At 44.4% G+C, this 24162-nt stretch overlaps 1 protein-coding gene across 1 annotated transcript in view; it reads left to right on the plus strand.

Moving 5' to 3' along the window:
* The window catches only part of Flt1 (fms related receptor tyrosine kinase 1), a 162461-nt gene that overhangs the window by 34374 nt on the left and 103925 nt on the right, over positions 1-24162 (plus strand). Inside the window, exons 4-10 of the mRNA XM_075972009.1 lie at positions 8720-8844; positions 9631-9793; positions 9890-10026; positions 12527-12701; positions 14225-14342; positions 16817-16986; positions 18178-18337. Of these exons, the coding sequence (XP_075828124.1) occupies positions 8720-8844; positions 9631-9793; positions 9890-10026; positions 12527-12701; positions 14225-14342; positions 16817-16986; positions 18178-18337 (1048 nt within the window). The remainder of the gene's footprint in view (positions 1-8719; positions 8845-9630; positions 9794-9889; positions 10027-12526; positions 12702-14224; positions 14343-16816; positions 16987-18177; positions 18338-24162) is intronic.

Consider the following 24162-nt stretch of genomic DNA (forward strand, 5'->3'; position numbering starts at 1 on the left):
CACTTTTCAGACCACTTCAGCAGGTGCTTCTCAGGCCAACGTGTTTATCGCTGCTGGGAAGTGGATAGAGAAGGTGACCCTGGTTCTCTGTTAGGGGAGGAGCAATCAGAGGGCAAAGGAGCCATGGTCTTTTTTTCTCCTCTGTTGTCGTTCAATCCCCTGCTGTGAGAAAAACACTAGGAAGGAACCACTCACTGCAGATGGGCGGGTAGAAAGGAAGGGCCTTCTGGGGAACTGTGCCTCTTACCTTGTAGCACACAAATAATGAATTGCTGATTTTAGGGGTTTTGCTTTTGTGGTTGTTGACCACGGCATCTTAGATGGGCGATGCAATGGCCTGTCTCTGTGTTCCCTGTGTTGGCAGTGTTTTGTGTGAGGCATCTGTCCTTTTGACTGGTAAGCCTACTGCTGAGTGGTAGCATTTGAGTGAGAAAGGTCCCCACAGGCTCTTAGGCTTGGGTACTTGGTCCTTCGTAGGTGGCACTGGTTTGAGAGACTATAGAACCTTTTAGACCAAGGTGCTGGTGGGTATGGGCACTGGAGAGAGACCTAGAAGATTATGGCCCAGCTTCCCTTTGGGCCCAGCCTCTGCTTTGGCTATAAGCACCCTCAACCCCAGACTGACCCACCCCGGTCTCTGTGCCTACCACTGTGATGAACTGAATTTCCTGAAATACAGCCACATTGAGTCCTCCCTTCCTTAACCTACTGTTATCTTGTTGTAGCAACAAGAAAATGAACTAAGGCACTGGGCCAGCCTCAATGACATTTTCTTATCCCTCTGGAACTGGATGCTGACCCTCTGGGTAACCAGGATAGCATGCCAGGAGCTACCAGTGTGCACACCCTGTATGATACACACCTCCTGCACCCAGTGGGCAGGCTTCATCTATCTACATGAAGACAGAAAGGCTTTCATTGTTCTCACACTGACTCAGGGCCGCCAGGGGGAACCGAGGACACATTTGTCTGCAATGGCTTTGGCACAGAGGCAAATTCCGTTATTTGTGTGCGGCCTAGAAAGGATGTGATTGGGGCCGAAGAGAAAGACTGTGAGGACCCGGAGGGTGATCAGGAGTCATTCCAGCTCAGAAATCAGGGCCCCAGCTTTCTTTCCAGATGAGTCGTGGAGGGATATAGTCTACAGACTGTGTGATTCGCCTATTTATGTCAGAGACTTCAGTGGGACCCAGTGTATCGACGGGTGTATACTGTATTCTACCCCCTCAGAAGGAAAGCTGCACCCTGTGGCCCCACACCCCACACCCCAACCCATGCCTCTTCGGTCCTAAGCAGGCATTGACCTACTTTCTGGGTTGTAGATCTACCTCTTCTGGATATTTTCCAAGAATTCAGCTGTGTCTGGCTTCCTTAGCACAGTGTGTGTTTGAGGTCCATCTGTATTACGTCATCCTTCTTTCTCTCCATCGCTAACTGAGTCGTGCTGCATGATACGGATAGACTACTCCAGATAGACCACTAATACTACTTCAGTGATCCCCTTATTAGCTGATAGATATTTAAGTTGTTTTATCTTTCTGACTTTTTGTTGTTGCCTCTCTCTCTCTCTCTAATTTTTTTGAGACAGAGACTCTCTACATACCCCTGACTATCCTAGAACTAAGTATATAGATAAGGCTGGCCTTGAACTCACAGAGATCCAACCTTGCCTTGCCTCCCCTGTGCTAGGACTAAAGACATGCACTACCACCCCTGGCATATGGCTATTTTTAATAATACTTCAATAAATCTTAATACAAGCTTTTGTGTGGATACAAGAGCCCATTGTCTTGAGTGTGCACCGATACGTAGAATTTCTGCATGGTTTAAACTTTTGTGAAAATAACCATTGAATTTTGGGGTGTTTTTTTTTTGGTTTGTTTTTTAATGTAGTTGGACCATTTTACATTTCCATATGTAGTTGTCTGTGATCTTGGACAACTTTTCATGTATTATTGAATCCTTTATATCTCATCTTGAGAACTATCAATTCAAATCCTTTTGTATGAGTTTTAAATGGCGCACGCCTTTAATCCCAGCATTCGGAAGACAGAGGCAGGCAGATCTCTGTGAGTTTGAGGCCAGCCTGGTCTACAAGAACTAGTTCCAGGACAGGATCCAAAGCTACAGCAAAGCCCTGTTGTTGTCGGAGATTGCTAGTTCGTTTCTCACCACCATGACTTGAAATAATCACACAGAAACTATATTATTTAAATCACTGCTTGGCCTATTAGTTCTAGCTTCTTATTGGCAAACTCTTACATCCTAAACTAACCCATCTCCATTTATCTGTGTATTGCCACATGGCTGTGGCTTATCGGGTAAAGTTCCATCTGGCTTTGGGCATCTGTCTCCTGCAGGGGTTATGTGGCTTCTCACTGACTCCACCTACTCTCTCTCTATATATATATATCTTCCAGCCTGGTTATATTCTGTTAAGTCACTGGCCAAAAGCAGCTTCTTTATTTACCAATAAAAGCAGCACACATACAGAAGGACTTCCCACACCACCATGCCTTGGGAAAAAAATGATTTTTATTATTGCTTTTACTTTATGTATATACAAGTGTCCATGTGAGTATATCCTGCCTGTAATGGGTGCTGGCTGGGGCCAGAGGAGGATTTCCCAGATTTTCCTGAGGTGGAGTCATATGGGATGTGAGCCACCTGATGTGGGTGCTGAGAACCAAACTTGGGTCTTTTGCAAGAGCAGTCAGTACTCTAAACTGTAAAGCCATCTCTCCAGCTCCACCCTTTTGTATTCTTAAGTAGAGTTATTTGCCTTTATTATTGAGTTGTAAAAGGTCCTACGTTTATTATTATTTTATGTAATATTATGTGTTTCATATACTCTTATGTAGATTTGCATGTATTACAAATATATGTGTTATATAATGCTTATAATGTATTCAGGATTAAATGTAAGTGTGTTTTTTACATTCTAGATATAAGTGCCTTAGCGGATACAAATATCTTCACCCATTTCTTTGGGAGAGTTTTATATTTTCACTCTCTGAATCATCTTCTTTGAAGATTAAAAGTTCTTAATTTTGGTGAAATGCTCTTTGCCCGTGTTTTTCTTTCACTGTCTATTCTTACAAGCTGGCTTTAACATGTAATTATATTGTTGAAGTTTGTTTTGATTTACATACATGCTCATTTGATAGTTTTCTTGTAAAGTTTTCAATTTGGGCTTCATAACATTGACCACACAGAATGATTTAAAAAGTTTTCTTTGTTCTATTTTTTGTGGAAAAGTTTATGAAGAGTTGGTAATCTCTAATTTTGGTAGAGTTTGTTTGCCATCTGGGCCTTGGCATTTCCTTGTGAGCAGATAGTTTTTTGTTGTTGTTGTTTTGTTTTCTGATAACTGATTGAATCTCTTGCTGTATGTCTTTTTTGGGCCATTTACCTCTTGTTATTCCCAGTGGTTTGTGTCTCTCTAGAAATCTGTTCATTTTATCAGTCATCTAGGCAGGCAATGGTGTATGACCTTATTTCTTCATAATGCCTTATACTTCCTTGAGACCTATACTAATGTCTCACATCTGTCTAGACTTCCATGAGGTATGTTCTAATGTTTCATGTCTGTCTAGACTTCTGTGAGGCCTATTATAATGTCTCACATCTGTCTAGACTTCCATGAGGTCTGTTTTAGTGTCTCACTTCTGTTTATAGCAGTTTGAGTCTTTCTTTTCCCTCCTTCGCTTGTTGAATAAGTTTGTCTCACTGTGATCATCCTTTCAAAGACTCAGTCACCAGCTGAGCCATTACTTTCCCTCCAGACACATCTTAGCTCATCTCCTAACTGTGATGCCTGGTATTGTCCTGTTCATTTCAAAGCGTTTTCTGATCCCTCTTTGAGTTCTTCTTTGACCAACTTGTTGTTTAAGAATATGTCATCTCATTTCTAGCTTTTTTAGTCTCCCCAATTTCTGCTACTGAATTCTAACTAACACACTCTGCATTCATTCTATTCTTTTGATTTTATTGAGGTTTGTTTTATAGGGTAACATATGCTCTGTTGTTAAAATTCTCTCCGTGCACTTAAGAAAAGTGTGTAACCTACTTGGATAAGTGGGGTGTTCTATGCATGTGTTAGGTGTAGTCGATTACTAGTGTTGCTCAAGTATTTTCTTCCTGATTGATCTTCTGTCCAGTTATCCCATCTTCGCTGAAGGTAATATGGGACTGGAGAGTTGGCTCAGTGGTTAGGAGCACTGGCTGCTCTTGCAGAGGACCTGGGTTCAGTTCTTAGCGCTCACATGATAAACTGCCTACAACTGCCTATTACTCCAGCTCCAGGGAGATCCAATGTCCTCTTTGGGCCTCCTCCAGTGCATATGAACTCAATGAGCATACACACATGAAATTAATTAATTAACTAATTTTTTAAAAAGTAGAAGACTAAGTGGGCAGCGTTGGGGCATACCTTTAATCGCAGCACTCAGGAGGCGGAGGCAGGCAGATTTCTGAGTTCAAGACCAACCTGATCTACAGAGTGAGCTCCAGAACAGCAAGAGCTATTACACAGAGAAACCCTGTCTGGGGAGAAGGGGTGGAGTAGGGGACTTAAATGTCTATGTTATTGTTTTACTATATTCCTTCCTCCTATTCTGTCAGTTTTGCTTCTCATGTTTTGCTGTCACGCTGTTAGATACACACATGTTTATCGCTGTTGTATCTTCCTGATAGATTGGCCCTCTTACTATTGTTAACTATTCTTCATCTCTAGCAACCTTTATTGCTGTGAAGTCTGTTTGGGGCTGGAAAGATGGCATAGGACTTAAAAGTACTTGTTCCAAAGGATCTGTCTTTGGTTCCCAGCACCCATGTGGTGGCTCACACTACCTGTAACTCCAGCTCCAGGGGTTCCAACCCCCTCTTCTAGCCTCTGCAGCCACCTTCCCACAGGTGCCTCCATATGCACACGCACACACCCGCACTCACGCACACACCCGCACTCACGCACACACTTGCACACACACACAAAGGTAAATCTTTTTGAGATCTGTTTTGTCTGATGTCACAGCCACTCAGGTCATGTGACAGCTGAAAAAACTGCTTGAACTAACAATCACTTGGCGGACAGTATAAGTCTGTGAAGAATTTGCCTCCTTTCTTTGACTTGGTTATATTCAAAAATAAATTTCAGCAAACCACCCAGAGTGTTAGATATAATCCACAGCGTGAAAGCCTGTATAATGTAGAACATCCCATGCCCGGGTGCAGATGTCTTCGTGGGGTTGACTAGTGTTTATCCTCTCCAGTTCTTCAATAAATGAAGAGCACACCTTCCTTTTTAATCCCCCAGAGTCCCCATGACCCGGACTTGGCAGAAAATAAAAATGAAAAGAGAGATAATGAGGAAAAGTTCCACACGCATTTTTAAAATGTGGGCGTGCTAGGAAATGAGATGCTTCTGAACTGGCTCTCAAGTCAAAGAAAAAAGGGCTTTTAAATGTGAGTGTTGGGGGGGGGGGGTCATTCATTTGCAGTAGTGCCAGTTAGAACTGGAGTCAGAATGACATTCTCTGCACTGTGTGTCTTCATGTGTCATTACGATTACAGGTCTCAAAAGAAAAAACAACTATTAAAAACAGACAGTGTCACTCTTAGCAAGCGTCTCTGTGTGAACTCTCCCCGCCTACTTATCCTGAAGAGTGACAGCCCAGGTCCTCCCCCTGGGTGGGAGGTCCCATGTGCCCTGCCAGGCTTCTGTGCTGCTTTGAATGCAAAAAGTTCAGGGTGATTTTCACCTAGACGTGCCTTGCCTTGAGTCTCCAGTGACCTTGCGTGAGTGACCTGAGCTCTGGCCTCTTCCTCACTCTTGAAACAAGCAGCCACTTTGATGGCAGGAACCCATTTTGCAGCGGTGTAGTAGTCGTTTTTAATTTTGTGACAAAGACAGATGCATCCTCTGGGAGTAGTAAATGGTTTTACTGGTGATATTAATGGCGCCATGACCTCTCCCACAGCTATGGTCCTACAAAACAAAATGTTTGTATGTTGTCAGGCAAGTTCATTTGCAGCCCTTCCTTGAAGCAAGTTACAAAGGAAATGTACTCTAATAAGCCCAGAGAGTAGAGTGGCGTGTGTGTGTGTGTGTGTGCCTGCGTGCGTGCATGTGTGTGTGTACAGGCATGAGGTCATTTGCAGACTTGGTGGATTTATAGTGCTGCTATTGACTGACATGCAAACAATCGTTTTTAGTTGTGTTTAGATGAAACAACGTATTTTAAAGATGTGTTTGGACAGACACAGAATTCTTGAAGTCCTAGCCCTTAGAGTTGTGGTGGGCCTACTGCTGATGCTGAAGTGGGCCCTTGGGAAGCAATAGCGGGGTGAAATTTAAGTGTTATGGGGGATTCACAGAAGCAAAGGGACAAAGGAACTCAGAGGCAAAGATGATTCCATTAAATTGGCAGTTCATTAGCTGAGAATCGACGACACCCGTGTTTACCATTTCCTCTAGGAACTTTTGATGTCTTTGTCCTTTGTTGGAAAGGGCTGTCTGAGAAGACAGTAAATCAATATGGAGGATTTACAGTTCCGTTAAATGAATTAAGCTGTTTCCTTGTGTTTCTATATACCTTTGGGATGTATACAATATACATGCATATGTATGTATGAATGTATGTTTATACATACATGTACACAAAAATATGTGTACATATATGTATGTATATATACCTGTGTGTATGTATATATACGTGTGTATGTATGTGTGTAGATAGATAGATAGATAGATAGATAGATAGATAGATAGATAGATAGATAGAGAGACAGACAGACAGACTTGCAGGAGGAGGAAGGCAGCAGCATGATACAGTCCCTTGATCCAGCTGAGTATCTTTCTCAACAACCTTATCTAGTAGAGGAATTGGTTCTGAAATAAACCCCTTGTCTCCACGTCATTCTTTTCTTTCTTTGCTCCCCTTCTGCACTCACTGAGAATTCCTGACCAACAGTTCTATTAACTGTGACAGTCAAAACGAAAGCCAATTAACAACAAATGTATTTTTGTCCTCAAGTGCAAATGGATAGTGCTTTCTAAATTCAGTTTTAACTTTAATGGTCATTATTAAATGACATGTGGCCATGCTAGAAAACCCAGCAGAGAAAAGGAGCCAGGTAAGCAATAGAGGCAGAGGCAAGAGGTTAGATGTGAGTTCAAGGCCACATGAACTGGTTTACAGAGTAAGTTTCAGGGCAGCCAGAGCTACATTGTAAGACCTTGTCTCGAAAAAAGAAAGAAAAAGAAAAGAAAAAGGAGAGGAAGCGAGAGAGGAGAAAATAACTCATAAAACTAACATCCAAAGATAACCAATTTCTCTCCACCCCCACCCACCGACTTTCTACACCCTTTCCCCCAATTCCTCCTCCTCCTCTTTTTTTTCAAACAAAACAAAACAAAAAACAAGGTACCAGCTAAGTAGCTGAGGCTGGTCATTTGTCCTACTTTCTTGACTAACTTGCTGCGATTATAGGCGTGGACCACAAAGCCTGGTGCCAATTTGTTTTCTGTTTTCTCTGCCACTGCAAGTCTGACATCAAGGTGTTTCCAGGGCCAGCCCTCTGCCTGACCTGTTGTTGGGAACCGGGTCCTCTCCTACTACTTCCTTATTCTGGTTTCCCAGCATTCTTTGACTTACAGATGTCACGTCAGCTTTTGTTCTGACCGGACTGGCTAAGGGAGCTCTCTCCTTAGCTTGAGTAATTGCATTCATTCAACTGTCTTTCCACGTAGGCCCCATTCCGAAGTGCAAAGGGCTCAGAACCTCTCCAGTCTCCCTCACAACTGCCACTGTGGATGTTTGACAGCCGTTGCCTGCTGACAACTCTTGTTTCTCTAATATTCACCCTGTGTCAGCATCCACTTCTGAGGGAGGACCATTCAGCAGGTCTGGGTCTTCCTCGGTTCTTTTACATAGGACTCCCAGTCCCTAAAGGCTGGAACCAAGTTGGGGAGATGAGAACACAAACACTCGTGAGTGAATCATTGTTTGGGGGTATCAATGGGTTCCTGATGACAAGAGCAGACAGTGAGAATGTTTCTAGAAAGAATTGATGTTCACTCTGGTTCCTTGAAGGAATTACAGGGAACTCGAACAGGTAGTTAGAACAATCCTCCTGGCCTCTGAGAGACAATGCAACACTTTCGAAAGATGGGTTTTGGTGGTAATGGGAAGTCCCCTCTTGTCCGCTCAGCTTTTGTTCTTAGCAGAGAAACCTTGCTGTTGAAGAAACCTAAGAGGACCTAACCACTGACGAAATGCATGCATTTCCCAGCTCACTTCCTCATTCATTCCTACTCTACCCGGGCAAGGTCTAGAAAGTCTTCAAGTAGTGCCTCTGCCATTCAAATGATAATCCCTGGTTTGCTTATTTCTGTCTCCCAACTCTCCCAAGCACCTGTGTTTTTCCAGTGGTCACAAAGGCCCTGGAGGGGACTTCTGGGGGTACTTAGCATAGCTGAGGTTTATGCAGCATCTCCCCCTTCCTCCCTCATTGCACTTCTGAAGCTTTTGCACTTGGTGGTCCCTGGGACAGGTGTCAGGGTAATTCCACTGAAGAACTGGGCTTCTTTGGGAGACAGACTCATGGAAGGTCAGATTCCGAGACAACAAACAAACTGCTGTGGGTGAGGGGCTTGCGCGGCTGCCGCAGAGTCCCAGGGACATTGTCAGTTCCTTACTGGTGTTTCTCCCCCGCTCAGATGCAGAGAGTCCTTTCATAGAGATGCACAGTGACATCCCTAAACTTGTGTACATGAGGGAAGGACAAGAACTCATCATCCCCTGCCGAGTGACGTCACCCAACATCACAGTCACCCTGAAAAAGGTAAAACTTCAATGCTGCTCCCTTCATGGCTTGGCTTCCAATGGGTGCAGAGTCAAACATAAGGAAGACGGTTTACAATCAAGCCCAGTGAAGAGAGAACAAAAATGTCAGGTTCAACTGAATAGTCTCCAGGCTGCTGGTGTTTAAAGGCTTTCCCAAACCGGGTGGTGGTGGCCGGCGTCTTTAATCCCAGCTCTCAGGAGGCAGAGACAGGCGAATCTCTGTGAGTTAGATGCCAGTGTGGTCTACAAGAGCTATTCTAGAACAGCCAGGGCTGTTATACAGAGAAAACCTGTCTCAAAAAAAAAAAAAAACCACAAAACAGTAACAACAACAACAAAAAGCTTTCCCAAAGAGAAGTCTAGAGGGTCAGGACCAACCAGCCCCCAACCCCACCCAAGGCAGCAACTAGCCAGTCTAGGCCGACTTTGGGCAGTGGCTGTAGTTGGGAAGTCAGAAAAATTTTGACTGTGATTGACAGATTTCTGGTGTCCTTTAGGAACAGGTTTGAATCCGCATCTCACCTGTGTCCTGTTGCCAGTAGGTATTTGGGCTGAAAACAGTAGGGGAGACCTACGCAATGGCTCAAGAAAATACCTAGGTTAGAGTACAGGGGACTTCTGCGCCGGACCCTGGTGTTAGCCTTCCCAGCTTGAGTCCCTGCACCCTCCTTGAATGGCTCAGTGCAGTGCGGTAGTTCTTGCTGAATCTGAAAGCCATGGTTTCTCATAGTGTTTTGGCGCATTGCTACCAAGACTCTGGTCAAGCATGCTTCTTTCTCTGCAGTTTCCAGCTGATACTCTGATCCCTGATGGAGAAAGGATCACGTGGGACAGTACGAAAGGCTTTATAATAGCAAATGCGACATACAGAGAAATAGGACTTCTGAACTGCGAAGCCACAGTCAACGGGCGCCTCTACCAGACAAACTATTTGACCCATCGGCAAAGTAAGTGCCATCCCCAAGGGTGTGGACACCGGGAACAGTCCTTTGAGCTCCACCTGGCCTCTGAAATCTTGATTTTTTTTTCGCTTCTGCTTGCAGCCAATACAATCCTAGATGTCCGCATAAGCCCTCCAAGCCCGGTGAGACTGCTCCGTGGCCAGACTCTTGTCCTCAACTGTACCACAACCACCGACCTGAACACGAGGGTGCAGATGAGCTGGAATTACCCTGGCAGAGTGAGTGGCCGCTTTTCTAATCCTTCTTCAGGGCGCTGTTTGAGTCTGCTTTGAGCGAGCGAAACCCCACTGGGTTTTTGAAGTGGGAAAAATGAGAAAATGCTGCTCCCAGGGCGGTGTATGTGGACAGGAAAGCGGCAGGTTCGACCGGGTGCCTCCCTTGCCTGGCGGTCCCTGGGTGTGATAGTGCAGATCCTGGCTTTGATGTCTGCGGCTTGTTTTGAAGGGTAAGGGTTGCTGTTTCCACTGGCAAGTCTGGAAAGCAAGAGGGACCAGTTCAGTTCGTCCTCGGAAAGGGCGCGTTAGGATTTCTGGATGAGAGGGGAATTTATCACTGAATGCCAGGCAGGGCCTATCTTTTGTCTTAACAACATTTCAGGAGATTGTCTTTGTCAGCGCCTTCATGGAAGGTTCTGGCAGACAGTCAGGCACCTGATTGTGGTGTGTTTGGTAAAGATACTTCAAGCCAGCCACCCGATACTGCATATTAACCATCAAAGGGGCAGCTCTGTCCTTCAGAAACACAAATGGGAGGAGTGAGGACAGAGTCGGTTCCCTCATTCAGGTGCAGCATCCTTAGCAGCCCCAGGTATTTACTGAAGTGCGCAGATGGGAAGGTGATGATAAGCTGGGTAGAGACCGCTGGCAGCAGGCCTGTTCTCCTTTCTCACGTGCCAGTGCCATTTCTGTAGCAGATCCCAAGGGCGGGCGTTTGCTATGCCATGCAGACTGCCAATCAAAATTAACTTAGGATTAAATAATGGACGAAAGATGAATGCTTCAGCTCCAACTTGGTTTCACCAGCTTCCCCCGCCCCCGAGGAAGTAGAAAAACTTTGCAACCAAAGATAGATTATGTTCCCTATAGGAGCCGATCAGATATTGACAATTTTCTAGACAATACTGTTGTTCCTTTTAAATAAAACTGCTAGAACATGAAGCAACCTCTTCTAATAGAAAAAAATTCTCAGTAAATGTCAAGAGGGAAGAGACTTTTATCCAGGTCAAATTGGAGAGATGGCTCAGAGGTTATAAGCACTGACTGCTCTTACAGAGACCCAGGTTTAATTCCCAGCACCCACACGGCAGCTCACAACCACCACTAACTCCAGACCCAGAGGATCCAAAGCCCTCTTCTGGCTTCCTAAGACTCTCAGGCACACACATGGTGTATAGCCATATATGCAGACCAAACACCCCTACCACACAGAGAAAACAAATAACAAAAGTTCAAAGAGGGTATTAGTTCTGTGTCTGCTGGGCACCAATGACCTCCTAAAACAGAGCTTGTCCAATAGGATGTTCCCTGATAGAAATATTCTCTGTCGCCCTTGTATAATCAAGTATCCGTTAGCCACTGTGGTAGAAGAACACCTCAAGTGTGACTGGCTGCAGTGAGGAATTCTTCATCTGGATTAACTGTATTAAATAGCCCCATACAGCTAGCGGCTACAGAGCTGGACAAGGCACTTCCAGAGGCCTGGATTAGGTATTTCCCAAGGGATCAGCCATGCCAATAACACACTTGGGAAGAAAACTCTTCAGAGGGGGAAGTCACGCCTCTAGACACAGTGGCCGAAAGGCTCCCGGGTCTGTTACACTGGGGACTGCTTCTGACTTTTCACAGCAGTGATTGACAGCTGTGTCTTTTGTTATTGCTGAGAACCATGCAAATGGCCTAAACACATGTCGGTGCCAACGGGGAATGAAAAGGCAGGTGGGTGAAAGTTGACTAAGCATGGTCGAGGGAACTAGGTTCAAGACCCTCAGCTCTGTCTGGACAACTTCCAAGTCTTTTTCCCACGACCCTCCCCAGGGAAGGACTTGAGAGGGGGAAATGACGTGCTATGTGTTATAAGAGGAACAATTGAAGGAGATGGCATTGCATCTTCTCCGACCAGTGAGCAGGCCACTGGAGCCAGCCAGATAGCTGAACGTGGTCTTTCCCTGAGATAAGGGACCGACCTGCAGATGATGGCTGAAGTCACCTCTGGGTGTGCACATCCCACGTCCCTTTCACCATCATTTAGCAGAAGCTGATGAATACAGCTCAAGATGTGAAATAATGAACCGGGAGCAGTTGAAGCCAGGACTTGAAGTTTCGTTCCCATCAGTGGGAAAGGGAACTTTGTTTATTTACAGGAATCTGAGGGGACAGGCTGCTGTTCAGAGGAGAGCCTGTGATGAGGAGGAATCACTAAATGCATACCCAAGAGCCCTGAGTTCCTGGTATTCTGTGGTAACAAAGCAAAACCCCTCCAACCTCAGCAGGTGGTTACACAAAACAACCAACACAATATCTACCGCGAGGCCCATTTATAGAGAAGAAGGGCTCAGTAATAGCCGGCAGGCTTCGTGTCTGACGCACGTCTAGACAGAGGCGTAGACTCCTAATGTTTTGCTTGTGGCGGATCTGATGTGCCCCCAACCTACATACTGATCCGAGGAATGCTAAGACACACAGTGGTGACTTCTCCACCCGCTATGCGTTCTCCTTCTAGGCAACTAAGAGAGCTTCCATAAGGCAACGGATTGACCAAAGCAATCCCCACAACAATGTGTTCCACAGTGTTCTTAAGATCACCAACGTGCAGAGCCAAGACAAGGGACTCTACACTTGCCGCGTGAAGAGTGGATCGTCGTTTAGATCTTTCAACAGCTCTGTGCATGTGTACGGTAAGCACAGAGGTCAGACGTGCCGACTTCCACCACCCTTTCTAAGTACTCTAAGCATTGGGGGAGGGGGGAAGCCACTGTTATTTTTGGCTAAGAGTTATGCAACCATGAATGAAGCCTGCGTTCTCTTGCGCCCTCAAAGGCAAATCAAGCACATTGCATACTCTTTAAATTGCATACTTTTGGGGAGATGGGCTGAAAAGTTGTAAGAGTCTGAGGTAGAGGAGGACCAGAGCAAATCAATGTCTTATGGATGTGACAAGACCACAGCACTCTGTGGTCGCCTGCACAGGGTCTACACAAGGCCAAGCCAGTCCACAATCCCACGCGTACAGGGAAGGGACTCACAAGCCCCTACCCCTAACTAAGGAGCTATGGACAGCTGATGGGTTCTGGGGGAGAGAGAGTCAGTGTTCTTTAAGGGTGTGGCCCCTCATTGGTCAATTGCACCCCAGTGGATGGTCCCACACCCAGAAATCTATAGCCAGCACAAGCTGGAATGGATGGGTTATTAAATGAAAGAGAGGAAATGAAGTTGGGAGTGGGAAGGAGATGGGTTAGATCTTCAAGGAATTAACACGAGGGGAAGAGGGGGGTGAATAGAATCAATATGCATTGTATGAAATTCTCAAAGATTAGTGAAAGCTTTTAATAATACTACTTTTGGGGCTGGAGAAATGGCTCAGAGGTTAAGAGCATTGCCTGCTCTTTCAAAGGTCCTGAGTTCAATTCCCAGCAACCACATGGTGGTTCACAACCATCTGTAATGGGGTCTGGTGCCCTCTTCTGGCCTGCAGGCATAGACACAGACAGAATATTGTATACATAACAAATAAATAAATATTTAAAAAAATAATAATAATACTTTTGGTTTGGACAGTTTTGATTTTAGATGCTTGCTTTGATTAGGGGCATAGGTTGTAAGGCAGTCTTGAGTTTCTCGTTTACTGTCAAGTATAAACAAAACAGAACCCAATGATCAGTTTTACTCTTTCTGGGGCCAATCTTCCTGATAAAAGCTACGATAAGTCACTTGGATTTCATGATCTTCTACTCCTCATTTAATGATCATGGAATGCCCAAATGGTTGTTTAATTATAAGATGTAAATTCTGTAAGGACAAGCGAAAGCCTTGTGTCCGTTGTTGCAAAGGAGACTAGTGAGTGGTCCTCTGAGAAGAGCGCCCCTGCTATCGGAGACATTTTCTATCCTCCTTAGCTGTCTCAGCTCGGCGTTTCAGCCCAGAGCAACTTTCTCCATCTTCGTTATATCAGCTAGGTATATTTTAGAAATACTGTCCCTTGTTATTGGGACAGAGCTATAGTGATACTTTGGTTGCCTAGGCACCGCTTTACGTCTCTGGGACTTGCTGGCAGCTGACCTGAAGGCATCACCCATTGATTGACACTTGGCTCTTGGACAGGCTCCATCACGATTCACCGCCTCTCCACTTAGGGAAGGAGTGAGCTTGTGTTTACATAAATGCATCCTTTCCTGATGCATCGTCTTTTCTTCTTTCAAAGGAAAGGGATTCATCAGCGTGAAGCATCGGAAGCAGCAGGTGCAGGAAACCATAGCGGGAAAGCGGTCCTATCGGCTGTCCATGAAAGTGAAGGCCTTCCCCTCGCCAGAAGTTGTATGGTAGGAGTCGGATGGCAGCCATTTATTTCCCTATCAGTCGAGATACTTTTTATAAGTAGGAACTTAGGCTCACAGTCCTGAAAGAGACCCGAAGAGGCATTGATTGAAGCAATTCTGGCGAGCTCGACACTGCATTGATTTCTGGGTGGTCGCTCTGGGGAGGGCTGGATGGGTCTGGAAGAAGGGCCCAGGGGTGAAGCAAGAGTTGAGGGATTTGAGTGCTCCATTCAGTTTGTCAGTCCCTCACACATGCTAAATTCCCGTATCTCCAAACCTTCCTATGATGTCAACAGTCTTTGAATGAGATGTGTTGGGCAATAGCGCAGAGGCATCTTGAGTGTGTAGCATGCTCTATTAACCCTGAAGAGTGGGCCCTTGTAATGAGGGTGCCAAAAATAATCCCTCTATGTGCAGCTGGGTTGAAAGTCTCAGCCGTGTTCTAAAATTTCAACAGACATTATTAGTAGGACTCACTCATCGGTAGGTGTGGACAAGCGAACCTACTTGAATTAATGAAGGTTTTTCTTTGGTTTGAAGTATTCAGAAATACCTTACACAACTTTTTCCTTCAAAGAGTCAGACCAGTACTGTATCTATGGAAAACAATGCGATCTGTTTTGAATCTGCAGTCCTTTTGCTAAATTACTTTATAATGTCATTATCTTTGGCTTAAATCCCTATATTTTAAACAAAAGGTCCGCTCACAGTTGATTAGAAGAACAATACATACCATACAGAAACCCTGCTGTTTTGGAAAGTCCTCACCAGAGTTTGTCTGGCCCTTAGCCCCTCAGTGTTTGTTTGCAGCTATCTCAAATATTTAATAGGAAATTAAATAACAAATCAAAACTGTGTGCTATATCTTCGCAACATTGTAGTGGGAAAATAAATGGATATTTTTACTTTAAAATATCTAAAAAGTTAGTAGAACACTATAATTTTCTTGCTAGTCATACAAAGTATGGGTTAAGAAGAGAAAAAAATTATTGAATTAAACAGATCAGTTCATAGTAACCTAGTGGTCGGGAAGCAAACTTATTCTCTCATGGCTAAACACACCCTTTGTCTATCCATGCTGACCTGTTCAGTAACTAAGTAGCAAGGAACAAATGAAACTAATATCTACTTTCAAAATGCTGTCGTATTACTAGGATGCAGCTGAAACAATACTAAAAAGCTATTTGTGGCCAGCCTGGTCTACAAGAGCTAGTTCCAGAACAGGCTCCAAAACCACAGAGAAACCCTGTCTCGGAAAAAAAAAAAAAAAAAAAAAAAAAAAAACAGCAAAAAGCTATTTGTAATTACAAAATACAGCATAGCCAATTTAAATTAAATTTGGAACTGAGACCCAAAGAGTTTGTTCCCGGGTCTGCAGGCCGGACTAAGACCCATTTCTACCTCCTTCTACAACACAGTACACACCCTACAAATGAAAGGGCCTTTGAAAGAACTATACATTTAAAGTCATGGGCTGGAGAGATGGTTCCGTGGTTAAGAGCACTGGCTGCTCTTGTAGAGGACCTGGGTTTATTTCCCAGCAGCCCCATGGAAGCTCCCAACAACCTGTTACTCAGTTTCAAGGGGCTCAATGGCCTTTTCTGTGGGTAATGTACATATATTGTGCACTTGCATGCATGTGAACAAATGCTCAAACATCAAGTAAAAGTAAATCTTAAAAATGTAACAAAATATAAAATTAAGTCATCGACTATCTGAGTTCAAAAGGGGTCTTGAGAACTTCTAGAAGTCTTGAGGGACACTGTAGGCCAGACTGGTCTATCTGTCACACATGTGACACAGATAGGGTAGAGCCAGGCCACCTGACTCTCAGTACAAGCAGGTGACACCAAGGCATTGATTCTGCGTTGAAAACATTTTAAAGTTCCTGTTGCCTGGTGCCTTTGATTGTTCTTCCTCGAGGGGGATTATCTTGATTTCACTTCAGTTTCTCTGTGAAAGGGACAATTGGTGTGACCATTTATGTAATTAATAAGAACTCCACATGAGCCCACAATAGGTGCGGCTATTTTTAATTTTTATCAGATCTAGTTCATCTGACGTATAAGAGTGCTTGTACTTCTCATGGAGCCTTAAAGAAAACACTTGACAGACTCAGACCTGAGCCTCTGAGTTGGTCCGTAGGTCTCAGTGGCTACCAGCACCCTTGTGGGTACGTAAAGCCACTACTTTCTTTTCTTCATTTAGTTCATTCCTTCCTCTTTGTGGATAAAGATGAAGTGCTACCCTGTCTAAATCTCTCACCTGACTTTGCTGAACAGTTAAGTGTCTAAAGTTAAAACAAACAACAGCAACAAAAAAAAAACCACATACACAAATAAAAAAAGAAAGAAACAAGCTGGTATCCAAAGACTCAAACTTATTCCACATAAGGTTACAAAACGAAATGGCAGATGCCATCAAAGTGACACCATAAAGTCAAGGAAGTGACTCGCCCACCATGCTGTTAACCACAGGTTGAAAGATGGCTCGCCCGCCACGGAGAAGTCGGCTCGCTATTCGGTGCACGGTTACTCGCTGGTTATCAAAGATGTGACTACTGAGGATGCAGGGGACTACACAATCCTGCTGGGCATAAAGCAGTCAAACCTCTTTAAAAACCTCACTGCCACCCTGATTGTAAATGGTAAGTTTCATTTTGCGCGACTTTTGGGTTCTATGACAATTATTGACAATTTGTGAGCTCAAAAGTCAGTGTAAGCGGTCCAAGGAAACGAACTTTAAAAATATTTGGTTTTGAGTTTATTTTATTTTATTAAATGAGTGTTTCGCCTGCATTGGTGGATACACGTATGTGTACCACGTGCATACCTGGTATCAGAAAATCCCCTGGGACTGGAGTTGCAGATGGCTGTGAGCCACCTTGCTTGGAACCGAACTGGGGCCTCTGCAAGAGTAGCCTGTGCTCTGTACTATCTAGCCCCACAGAAGTTTTTTTTTATCCTTTCTTTTTTTGGTTTTTTTCAAGACAAGGTTTTTCTGCAGCTTTGGTGCCTTTCCTGGAACTAGCTCTTGTAGACCAGGCTGGCTTCAAACTCACAGAGATCTGCCTGCCTTTGCCTCCCAAGTGCTGGGATTAAAGGTGTGCGCCACCACCGCCTGGCAAATTTTTTTGTTCTTAAACAATTTCTAATGGTTGAGATGAAGCTCAATCATAGAGTACTTGCCTAGTAAGTACAAAGCCCTGGGTTCCAGCCCCAGCACCACAGAAAAACAAAGAAAAAACAGACTTCTGCCTCCATCATAACTGCTTCATGTCTTCTGGTTGGTTGGTTGTTTTTTTGTTTTTTTTGTTTTTTCGAGACAGGGTTTCTCTGTAGCTTTAGAGGTTGTCCTGGAACTAGCGCTTGTAGACCAGGCTGGCCTCGAACTCACAGAGATTCACCTACTTCTGCCTCCCGAGTGCTGGGATTAAAGGCGTGCGCCACCACCGCCCGGCTGGTTGGTTGGTTTTCTGAGACAGGGTTTCTCCGTGTAGCCCTGGCTGTGCTGGAACTCACTCTGTAGACCAGGCTGGCCTCTTACGAAGATCCGCCTGCCTCTGCCTCCTGAGTGCTGGGATTAAAGCTATATGCCACAACTCAGCTATTACTTCTTGTTTTCTTTCCTCCTGCAGGCAAGGTGGCTTTTCCTTATCACCATCATGGTGCTCATACTGTGTGATCAAAAGGCATTTTTCTGCACACTTTGAGCATTTATATGGTGGTGTTTCCCTGACATCAAAACCAACAGGACTGGTCTCTCATGTGGGACCCAGGAGGAAATCCTTGGCTCTGCCCTTGACATCTCTCTGCTTCTTTCTCCTCCCCCTCTCCAGTGAAACCTCAGATCTATGAGAAGTCCGTGTCATCCTACCCAAGCCCATCTCTCTACGTGCTGGGCAGCAGACAGGTTCTCACTTGCACCGTGTATGGAATCCCTCAGCCTACAGTCGAGTGGCTCTGGCACCCCTGTCACCACAATCGCTCCAAAGAAAGGTAGGGACAGTTAACTTCTTATGTGATTTTCAAAGATTAACTAGATTCTTTAATGGCCACAACTGGAAGTCCCCAAACATGCCCTGAATTCGAGCGGGTAGACAACAGCTTCTGGTTGAAGACACCCCAGCCTTGGCTCACGGGATTGCTCTTTGCTCAAGTGTACGGGAACGTGGGACAGAGCCAACCTACTGGGAAGTGTTACGTGCCTTGGCTAGAGCTTGCATGTGCCTTTTCCCAGTTGAGTAGCACTGCCTAGGGCTCTCCCACTGTGTCAATTACCCCTGTCTTCCCATTCTTCATTTTCTCTTCATTGGCTGGAGTCCAAGGTCTTCCCAACACATACATGGCTACTGTTTGCTATTTTGGGCATGGCTCATGCTTTTCCATCTGTCTGAATTTTGCTTCCACCCATTGTCTGTCTCCTAAGAAGTCGGTTTTCATCAAGCCCCAAGGCTCAGCTCTTATGTGTGACCTCCTCTTGTGAACCCTCTGGACCGCCTCTTTCCAGCTTGTTTCTCCCTCTGCGGTATGTGCACCCTTACTCACATGCCTGTCGTCCGTGTGTCAGTCCACAGCCCAGGTTTGTCTGTCTTCTGTCAGCTAACTGCAACCACCCAGCAGATAGCCAGTAACTGCCACACAATGAATGCGTCCCGGCCCTTCGGCAGCTACACAGCACTTCCTTGCATCCTGTCTGCGACTGAGACCTGTTTGTTTTCATTCCCTGTTTGTTTAGTCTATAGAGAGATGATACCTGTGCTAACCGGAAATACAGGAACAGAATGGACAAGTGCAGCGGGGAGCAGCTACCCAGGAGTTAGCATTATGCCCATCTATTCGCCTTGTTGCTTTTAACCCTACCTGGAGAGTGTCAGGGACGGTAGCGGCTAAACCAAAGCCAGCAAGCTTCTGAGCAAGCTTGACAGAATGCAAGCGAGGGACAATACTGTGAGGACTCTTGGGTTCTCTAGGAGGTTCCTGCAGTCGTGACTTCATCTGGGTCTTGATCCCTGGTTTAGGACACAGTATGATGGCAGTGGAAAGTTACTGGTGAATCCTGGAATTCAAGCAAAGCAGCTATTTCCACAGAAGTCTGAGTTTTCATTTGAGAGTCATTTCCTAAGAATAGAAATAGAAGTTGCAAAATATTTCAGATTTACGGACGTTTCGTTGAGACCATAGGAGACCTACGGAGATTCTTCTGTTATTTTGCTGGTTTGAGTTAGGCATCAATCCCCCACTTAGTGGGTCCATCTGTTTCAAGAATTGATGCTTGTACTAGCATGCAAACAAATGAAATAGTAAAAACTAGTCAGTCAGGATAAAAGTTTAGAAATACATTTTCATGAAATAGCATAGCCTTTTATGTATATTTAAATTTTTGTTTCTATAACAGCAAATCCAAAATTTCAACATTAGTCTTACTAAATTGTAACAGGAACTATGTTAGAAAATTCGGTTATTAGGGATAGGACACCATACTGTGAGTCTCGGGTTGAACGGTACTAATGAGATATGACTGTGGAGGGAGGGGCCAGGTGAACGCAGTAAGCGTCACCTCCCTTTTCAGTCCCTCTGTGTGGGGTCTTTCTCCCTTCTGTGGAGGATGCTCAGCGAGTCCAGGAAAGATGCCTTACGCCTCTTTGAGAAAAATTGCTTCAAGACTCAGAAACACTGCCTTAAAAATTTGTTGACTCTTTGAATTATTCTGTTAAAGCCACCTTATTACTTTTTAAGTTTAATTTAATAATACACAAACTAGATCAAACATGGAAGATCTGACTCTTTTTCATGTAGTCCTTTTTTCATTTTAGATATGGTGTTGCTTGAAATTACCTGCTGAAATACGCACACACGTTAAGCAGCTTTTGTTCTTTGGTCGGAAGGTACTGACCGAGCACCTCGGTGAGGCTTGGTGCGTTAGTGGCTAGGTGAGACATATTCGGACTCACCAATGAGACTTTGACACACTGAAAATAACAGAACACTGAGTTACACTGAGTTGGAGGGAAAAAAAGCTAGACTGATACCCAAATGAAGCCTGCTGTCATTACTAAAAACTTACAGTGTTTTCGTGTAAACATATTTCATAAACTTTGATTCATTTGTAGATAGGAACTTTCATTGGTGACATGACTCAGGATGTTCTGTTACACTTATTTTGAGTTACATCCTTGCATGGTATGCTCTTCAATTATAAATATGCCTAACATTGTAGAATTATTTTATATATAATAATTACATATGTGCAGAATAATTATTAGTGCTTAAATTTGTAATTCTTATTCAAGGGCATATCTACATATGGCCGCAGCTCGAGCTCTCGTTTATTTTGGTGTCCCAACATTATTACTTGGTTTTCTAGGACGAGTTATTTAATATACCCAAGTTAATACCAAAGAACGATTCAGAACACTCAAATTTCAGTGTTTTGTAAAGTCTGACAAATACTTTATAAGTTCGGAAATAAGATGAGCTAGAAATTTCTTACTTAAAAGTATGTGGCAAAACGCTTTATGCAAATGAGCTTTGTTTCAGCTGAGTAATACTGAGCTTTCTGTTCCTCCCGTCATTCATTCTTGTAAAGTATCAGTAAGACGCCCTGATGCGCTATTACACAGTAGGATAGCTATAAATAACAACTATATGTTCTATTACTCAGAAAGATTTGCGAAACGAAACTCAATGTTCTTGTCGCAATAACACACACACAAAAGATAAGTGTTCGAGCTATGTTTAATCTGATTTAAACACACTGCGATTTATATGTGTATGGAGGTTTCACACAGCACCCCGTTTTATGTCTAGTTTATAGGATTTTATGCATCAGCTTAGAAACATCATGAAGAATAAAGTGAGGGCATTATTTACATTGGTATAACTAGTGAGCAAGAAGCGGCAATTGTATGACTCCCATGCCTTTCTCCTATGTGTTTGTACAGGAAGGTGTCAGAGAAGCAGACACTTTCTTGTGGCTGTTTAGTAGAAATGAAATAAATTGTCAGTGCTGAGTGAAGAGGGGTTTGGGGACTCGTTTTCTTTATCTTTCACAACCAATCGAGGCTTCTAGATACTTGCTATCCCTCTTCCCTGATAGCCTAGCATCAGCCTAGCAAGCTTCCATGGGAGTAGTAAATGCTGGGTACCCTTCACACGTCCTCTGTTAGCATGACTGAACGTGCTTCACAGGCAGAGGAAACTCTACAGTGGGAAAGTCCACAGTGGCAGTCTTATAAGCATGTTGAGGAGCGCATTTCTCGGAGACCCACACACTTGTAAGGAACCACGAAGGAAAAGGCTTGCCTGCATCAGGGCGGATTTCACAACATGAGAAATGCTAATGACTACTTCAGAAAAGTGAATAGAGATGACAGGAGGTCAAGAGCAGTTCCGTTGTGCTTTAAAAATAGAAATCTAGTAAGTCTGGGGGAAGCAAGCGGAGCAGGGGAAGAAAAATTAAGGAACAAGGAAGAGTTAAATAAAAGTAAAAGGAGGACCAGACGGGCAGGCTGGAAAGGGAATGCAACTCCCCACTGAGTGGTCATCCTCTTCATTCTTTCCCACCCTGGCAGGAAGTGGTTCTGCCCTGCCCGGCAAGGAGGATAAGGCTGGGGTGGGACATAACAGGCTGTCCTTGTAACCTATACTCAATTCCTGGAATACACTTGGCCCTTGATTTTAAAGAATAAAATAGGATTAAGCCTCCTGGGCCAGGTGATACTCTTTTATTTATTTTTTAATTTTTTTAAATGTATGTGTATGAGCACTTATCTACTTGTATGTATATGCACCATGTGCATGCAGTACCTGTGGAGGCCCAAAGAGGGCGTCAGATCCTCTGGGACTAGAGTTACAGATGATTGTGAGCCATTATGTGTGTGCTGGGAACTGAACCCAGGTCTTCTGTAAGAACAGCGAGTGCTCTTAATCGTTGTTCTTGATGGCAAGTTCCCCATGGGCTTTGCCTCAGCGCTAGTGCACTCATGTAGGAAGGGAGATGTAGAAAAGACTGTGCAGGGCAAAGAAGCTGGTCTCTACCTTGACAAGTGACAGACTGACAGCAAGCGATCCCTCCCTGGGGACCTGGGGTTTCCAAGAGAGGATGAGAGGCATTCAGGCGTTGTCTATTTGGCCGTTTGCTCTGTTTTCTCAGGAAGGATCTAGATGCTCAAAGACTGCTTTTGTTTGCGTGTGTTTCCATGCCAAGGAGACTTTCGGGTGACTGACTAATGGATGTTTGAGCTTGTTTCACCTGGCATGAGTTAGGGAGTGGGCTTTAGTTGGGTCACTCTTGCTGACACTTCCTTCCAGCCCAGGTCATCTCTCCCGCTAGTAGCCAGAACAACATGGTCGATTGAAGTGTGTTTTCTCCTTTTTTTAAAAAAAAACTCAAGTTTGATTTTAAAGTGTATCTAGGTCTTGACTATCGGGCACAAGCCACTTTAATTCTCTCTCCCCATCTGCTATGGGGGAATCTCAGCTGAGGGGTTGCCTCTGTCAGGTTGGTCTGTGGGCATGACTGGGAGATATTTTCTTCATTACTGATTGATACTGTGGGCGGTGCCAACCCTAGGCAGGTGGGCCTGGGTTCTATAAGAAAGGTAGTTGAGCAAGCCAGAGGCAACATTCCTCTGTGGTCTCTGCTTCGGTTCCTGCTTAGAGTCCCTACCTTGGCTTCCCTGAATGCTGGACTATGACTTGTATGCCAGATAAACCCTTTCTCCTGGTCAGTTTTTTACCATAGCAATAAGGAAGCAAACTAGGGCACCATCTGATGGTCACAGCTTTAAATGCAGAGTAAGGAATAGCGCTGGTCACTTATAACAGATACAGTCCCACAGCATGCTGAGTTGGCCTCTGGAATAGAGGAAGCGTTAACACTGACTTCCTCGTAGAAACATCATTTTCAAGTCTCAACTGTGCTAGCCATGTAGGTGCACACCTCTAATCTCAGCAGTTGGGAGGCTGAGGCAGGTGCATCTCTGTGAGTTTGAAGCTAGCCTGTATAGTCAATTCCAGCCCAGCCGGGCCTATATGATAAGATCTTGTCTTTAAAAAAAAAAAAAGGCAGTGACGGCCAATGGAATGTTTTAGGAATTGCATTAGTATTATCTGTATCCCACAGATTGATTTTATACATCATCAGCGTCCAACCCAAATGTGTAATGTCAACCATCTCATACATAAACATGTAGTAGCTACTGGTCATGTTAAAGGGCATTCGTCATGGGATCCAGCAGGATCCAGCTTATTTGGTGGTTGCTTACAGGACATACGTGTGTACCTGCAAAATATCTCTTGTGTACTATTGTGGAACTAGAGAGCTGGCAGTCAAGGAAATGGGTTCTATTCTTGGCACCGCCCCTGACCTCTGTGGGACCCTGGCCAGTGAGTTAATCTGAGCAGCTTCCGTCTTTCAGTGACAGTTCCTAGCCTCCCCTTTCCTCTCATTCCCAGGAATGGAGGAGCTCAATGAAAAAAAATCACTTTAACTTACACGTTCTCCTTCCAGAAAGTCATGAAATAGCATCCCAGCTGAGGTGCATGGATAGTGCCCTTCTGTTGCTTTTGAATTATGAATTAACTTGACCCGGTAACTGAAGATCAATGACACATGAACAACATTTTAACTGATGAAAGCAGGATGCTTATGTAGGCAATATTCTGCCAAATACAAAGGGATTTTTTAACACAAATAATTACCAAGTAGTAAAAAAAAAAAAAAAGACAGGGAGTGGGGTGAAGGTGGCGCACACCTTTAATCCCAGCACTCAAGAGGCAGAGACAGGTGGATATCTGTGAGTTCGAGGCCAGCCTAGTCT

This window comes from Microtus pennsylvanicus, chromosome 1 (genome assembly GCF_037038515.1).
Source record: "Microtus pennsylvanicus isolate mMicPen1 chromosome 1, mMicPen1.hap1, whole genome shotgun sequence".
NCBI lineage: Eukaryota > Metazoa > Chordata > Mammalia > Rodentia > Cricetidae > Microtus > Microtus pennsylvanicus.